Consider the following 6,061-nt stretch of genomic DNA (forward strand, 5'->3'; position numbering starts at 1 on the left):
AGCAAGGAAAGGATCCCCACTCTGAAGCCAGACGGAGGAAAACATCCTTCTCTCCTTTTACCAGTGTCCTTGGTTCAATGGCCGGAAAAATGGCAGCCGATGCAGCAAGTATGGTAGGCGAGGCAGCTCTGAATGGTGTTTTTCAAGGCTTGGCTCAGGCACTCACCCCTATCATCCAGAAAAAGCTGGGTCAATTCTGGGGTGTTGACAAAGAGCTTAAGAGGTTGAAAAGAAATCTCTTGGGAGTTCAACCTCTCCTCAATGATGCTGAAACTCGGCAGTTCACAGAGGAGTCTGTGCGATCTTGGGTGTTCGACCTTAGGGGGTTGACTTATGACATGGAGGACATCGTTGACGAGATGAACTACGAACTTCTTCGGTTGCAGTTGGAGAACAGAGATAAATCTGATGGAGAACAGGTACAAACCTTATTCACTATTCTAAGATTGGATAAAGTATCCGGTGCAGTTGAAAATTATTCTTTTAATTATCAAATTGCATCCAAGATAAACGAGGTCTTAGAGAGGTGGGATGAAATTGTTGAATACGGGAATGCCCTTAATCTGAGAGAAGGTGTTGGTGAAAGAACATTAGGAGATATTAGGAAGAAAAGAGAAACTACTTCTTTGGTAGATAAAGATCGTGTGTTTGGACGGGAGAGTGAAAAGGAGGAGATAATATCGTTTTTGAAATCGGATGAATCTTTTGGGAGAGGTAACTTATCTGTGATTGGCATTGTTGGTATGGGGGGACTTGGTAAAACAACTCTTGCTAAGTTGGCTTACAATGATTCTGATCAATTCAATATGAAAGTGTGGGTTCATGTGTCTCATGACTTTGACCTTGTAAGAGTGACCAGATCAATAATTGAATCAATAGGATGTCCTAAAGAAGAGAAAACAGCCTTGGACCCATTGCAATGCCGCCTCCAAGAGTTGGTAAAAGAAAAGAAGTTGTTATTGGTGCTAGACGATGCATGGACAGATAACTTTGAGGATTGGGAGACTCTTTTGGCGCCTTTAATTAGATCCGTCCAAAAAGGAAGCAAAATTATTGCAACAACACGAAGTGAAGAAGTGTGCAGGAGCATCGGTTCACGTGATTACATTTACAGGTTAAAGGGGTTATCAGATGATGATTGTTGGACTATCGTTAAAGAAAAAGTGTTTGATTATAGTGATAATGCTAGTGAGCAAGCAAACTTGGAAATATTACGGGTGAAAGTAGTGAAGAAGTGCCAGGGATTACCATTGGCTGCAAACGTGATTGGGGGATTGTTAGGTACCGTCCATGTTGATAAATGGGAAAGATTATTAGAAAGTGCAATCTGGGAGTTACCAAAAACCAAGGATTATATACTCCCTGCATTGATGCTCAGTTATCTCTGTTTGGATCCACACCAAAAACGTTGTTTCACATATACTGCCACATGTTTCAAACATGATTATTTTCAAAAGAAGGAAATGATCCTCTTGTGGATGGCAGAGGGTTTTATTGAAGCTAATAAAAATGATGAGATGGAAGACATTGCAAATGATTACTTTGACAATTTGGTTGCCAAACATTTTTTCCAAAGGCCTTATTATGCTTTTCATTATGAGATGCATGACCTTATTCGTGAACTTGCAGAAGTAATCATGGGGAATATTTCTTTCGGAATCCAAGGGAAGATTGGGACAAAAAGGCCAACTAAAGAGGCTAGACATGTGGCACTACTGGGTGGCAGTGTCGTGAACCAAATACTATTGGAAAAAATGGTTGAAGCAAAGTGCTTACGTACACTTTTAATAACCAGTGCAAACTTTGACGAAGTATTGAAGCAAATAGACCACAGTTTTGAACACTTGCGTGTTCTATATCTACATGGGAAAAATTCAATGGGGGAAATTCCCGAGTCAATTGGTGATTTGAAACATCTACGACATCTTGAACTACATGAAAGATATATAGAAAGTTTTCCAGATTCCATTTGTCGCCTCTATAATTTGCAAACACTAGATTTAAGTGGTTGCAACAATTTCGTTGAGTTACCGAGAGGTATTGGAAGCCTCATTAATCTACGATATCTCATATTGAGGGAAACAATACTACAGATGCTTCCAGATTCCATATGTAAATTGAAGAAGTTAAGAGAGATTAACCTTCAATTTTGTCAAAAGTTTGTTGTGTTACCATCAAACATTGGCGACCTAAATAATCTTCGTGGCCTCGATTTATATGGAACGAGTGTAGAAAAGCTACCAGACTCCATTTGCAGGTTGTACAATCTTCAATCAATATGTCTTACGGGGTGCAATAAGTTGACAGAGCTACCAAAAGAGATGAGTAATCTAATCAATCTACAATCCTTTCAAATAGAGGAAGAGCTCATTAAGACTTCATTGCTGCCAAGAATTGAAAGGTTCACTAATATTCGTCGATTGAGCAATTATTGTATCACAAACGAGATTGGAATACGGCAGTTAAATCTCTTGATAAACCTTCAAGAATTACGGATAACCAACCTTGAGAATGTGAAAAGTGTGGAAGAGGCAAGGGTAGCTAATTTAAAGAACAAGCATCAACTTGTCAGATTGGAGATGGAATGGAGTGGGCCGGATTCTTCTAACTTATGGGATGGAAATGATGAGAAAGAAATACTTGAAGCTCTTGAACCTCCTCATGCTAATCTTAGATACCTAACTGTAAAGAACTACGGTGGTTTCAAGTTTCCAAGTTGGTTAGGGGACCCTTCCTTCTCCAAATTGGAGGTGATAAAGCTAATTGGTTGCAGGAAATGCCAATTGCTTACATCGTTTGGTCAATTGCACTCTCTCAAAATGTTGTTCATAGAAGAAATGCAAGAACTTCAGCATGTAGGCCGTGAATTTTTTGGCAATAGAGCATTTCCATCATTGAAAATATTGAAGTTGAAGCATTTGCCTAATTTTGAAGGGCGATTTGAAGCAAAAGAAGGTGATTTCCCACATCTCATAAAACTAGAAGTTAGGAATTGCCCAAAATTAAGAGAACTTCCCGTCACCCCCCTCACTTTGAAAACTCTTATACTTTATGGATACGAAAAAACTCAGGAATATGAGAACCTGAGTGGACAAAATCCTGAGGTTGGGAATTGCAATGAGATGATAATGTTGAAGTCTTTGAGTAATTTAACCTCACTTTCCTCTTTGAACATTTCTGGTTTTCGAAGAGTGAAGTTGTTGCCGAATGGATTTATTCAGTCTCTCATTAACATAAAGGACTTGAAAATTGAAAATTGTGATGAATTATTGTCCTTGCCAGAAGGTCCTTCTACAACACTTTCGGAGTTACACATCATCAACTGTCCAAATATGACATCATTAGGGAAGGGATTTCTAAATATGACTTGTTTGGAAAGGTTAGAAATCATTGGTTGTCCACGACTTGAGTCTTCTCCAGGGGAATTGACTATTTTTTCATGTGTATGGTATTTTGAAGTGGTTGGTTGCAGCAAGACAACATTATCAAGTGTGTTGCCTCATCTCTCTACTCTTGAGCATCTGGTAATAAAGGAAATTGATGGGCTCCAATATTTCCCTCATGATTTGTTATTAAACTCAACCACCCTTAAATACTTGGAGATTGTAAAGTGCAGTGAACTTGCATCTTTGCCAGATCACCTACCATCTTCCCTTGCAGAGTTGGAAATTATTGGTTGCACTGAACTCACATCTTTGCCAGATCACCTACCATCTTCCCTTGCAGATTTGATGATTTATAAATGCACTGAACTCACATCTTTGCCAGATCACCTACCATCTTCCCTTGTATGGTTGAGCATTCATAAGTGCACTGAACTCACATCTTTGCCAGATCACCTACCATCTTCCCTTGCAGCTTTGACGATTGATGAATGCACTGAACTCACATCTTTGCCAGATCACCTACCATCTTCCCTTGCAGAGTTGGAAATTATTGGTTGCACTGAACTCACATCTTTGCCAAATGAGCTACCTTCGTCACTTAAAAAATTTGTTGTCTACGACTGTAAGAAAATCAAATCCCTGCCCAAAGGCCTGTGCAACCTTACTTCTCTCGAAACCCTTGAGATAAAAAATTGCCCTCTAGTTGAGTCCTTCCCTGATGATGGACTCCCTACTGGCCTTCTTTCATTGAGAATTTATGGTTGCCCAACTCTAATACAACGGTGTCAACAACAAGGAAGCAAAGAGTGGAGCATGATAAAGTGCATAGACGATGTTTATCTGGGATTGGAGTAATGGGGAGGCAGATTTATGAAAAGAGTCCAAAAGCGCCTTCAATAGTTCTTCAAGGTATTGATTTTTCTTTACATGTGTTGATTGTTTTATTTGTGTAATTGTCAATCAATAAAAATAAACATGTTTATGCTTTTAAAAAATAAAAATAATAAAATTTACATAGATCATGTTTATTTATATTGTTGCACACTCTGCGTCAATTACCTAAATATATTGTTGGCTTCAACCATTAATATTTCAATAGAGATGGAGATTAACAAAATGTTTATCATCTATTTTGGAGGCATATTGAGCTAAAACTTGAATATATATTCTGGGCATGGTTTTCTTCTTTCTATACCTGGACTGCGATTACCCAATTAACCCACCATGGACTGGCTTTTATTCTAATTGCATACACTTTTGGTGTTGGAATGTTCAAAGTGGAGTCAATCAGGGGAGGTTCTCCATACGGTGCTGGAGTTTTTGCAGGAGATGGAAGAAGGGATCCTAGTGAGACAGAATTAGCCCTTGCCGAACACCAGGGAAAATACATGGCTGTAGTTGTCAAGAAGTTTCATAGTTGATATTCATGCTCTCCCGATGGAAGAAGGAAGCCCAGTGAGACAGAATTTTGCAGAACACCAGGGGAAATACATGGCTGTTGTTGTCGAAAGGTTTCATAGTTGATATTCAAGCTTTCCCGATGGAAGAAGGGGGCAATGTGGGGACAAAATTAGCCCTTGCAGAACACTAGGGGAAATACATTTGGTTGCTGTTGTCAAGAGGTTTCATAGTTGATATTCATGCTCTCCCGATGGAAGAAGGGGGCAATGTGGGGACAAAATTAGCCCTTGCAGAACACTAGGGTAAATACATTTGGTTGCTGTTGTCAAGAGGATTCATAGTTGATACTCATGCTGTCCCGATGGAAGAAAGGAGCCTAGTGAGACAGAATTTGCCCTTGCAGAACACCAGGGGAAACATATGGTTGCTGTTGTCAAGAGATTTCATACTCGTGATTCACGCTCTCCCTCACAAAATTAGTTTGTTCCTGTTCGTTGTGGGTTTTGTTGCTGTTTTGATTAGTATCTCCATAATATCTTTCTCATTGTACCATGTTTTGTCTTCCATTTGTGGCTGAGTTTTGTGTCTAATTATACAACAGATTTGTCTGGATCAGCTCATTGAAAAGATCAACTGGAATTTGATTTCTGTATTCAGTACAGAAATATTGAAGCATTTACAGGGTTGTTAGCGATACTGAAACTGACAAGATTGATGTTAGATGACCCAAGCGATTTCTGTTTGGATAATTTAGTTCGGGAAGTTCTTGATGTTCACTCTGAGTTCCCAAGCGAATTTCTGTTTACTAATTAATATAATAAAAAATATAAGTTTTATTTATTGTTTACTTGAAAATTATTTTTCTAATGTAATTAATACCTTACATTGTCAATTTAATATATTACTTAATTTAATAATATATATCAGTACAAATTTAATTTAATTTTTAATAATCTTGTTTATTGGTGCATGTTTTATTACCTTCTTTTTTATAATAACAAAATATCAATTTTTTTTATTAAATTAATTAAAAATCATATTCTAATCTATTTAACACATTTTTATGGATTTAATGTATTTTTAAATTTTAAAATATTTTTGGTACGTGTTTTATTACCTTCGATTTATTGGAATAAAATGTAAATTTTATATATTAATTAGTCAATTTGATTAACACCTTTCACTATTGATAGAAGACATTTTCTAATTAAATTTTGATTTCTATTTTTTTTTTAGTTTTTAAAAATCTTATTTGTTGGTACATGTTTCATTTC

At 37.4% G+C, this 6,061-nt stretch overlaps 1 protein-coding gene across 1 annotated transcript; it reads left to right on the forward strand.

Annotated features, from left to right (window-relative positions):
• Nucleotides 1-4,749, forward strand: LOC137947826 (putative disease resistance protein RGA3). Its single transcript, XM_068793621.1, has 2 exons — nucleotides 1-4,295; nucleotides 4,665-4,749. The coding sequence occupies exon 1, from the start codon at nucleotides 90-92 to the stop codon at nucleotides 4,239-4,241; it is 4,152 nt and encodes a 1,383-aa protein (XP_068649722.1). The 5' UTR covers nucleotides 1-89; the 3' UTR covers nucleotides 4,242-4,295; nucleotides 4,665-4,749.
• The last annotated feature ends 1,312 nt before the right edge of the window (nucleotides 4,750-6,061 follow it).

The sequence above is a fragment of the Aristolochia californica genome, unplaced genomic scaffold, assembly GCF_029961685.1.
Source record: "Aristolochia californica isolate CCGP_79_NKW_82.1479 unplaced genomic scaffold, dmAriCali1.0.hap1 SCAF_13, whole genome shotgun sequence".
NCBI lineage: Eukaryota > Viridiplantae > Streptophyta > Magnoliopsida > Piperales > Aristolochiaceae > Aristolochia > Aristolochia californica.

Excerpts from the sequence above, each read along its gene's own strand:
- LOC137947826 (XM_068793621.1), top strand. The coding sequence starts at position 90 with ATGGCAGCCGATGCAGCAAGTATGGTAGGCGAGGCAGCTCTGAATGGT.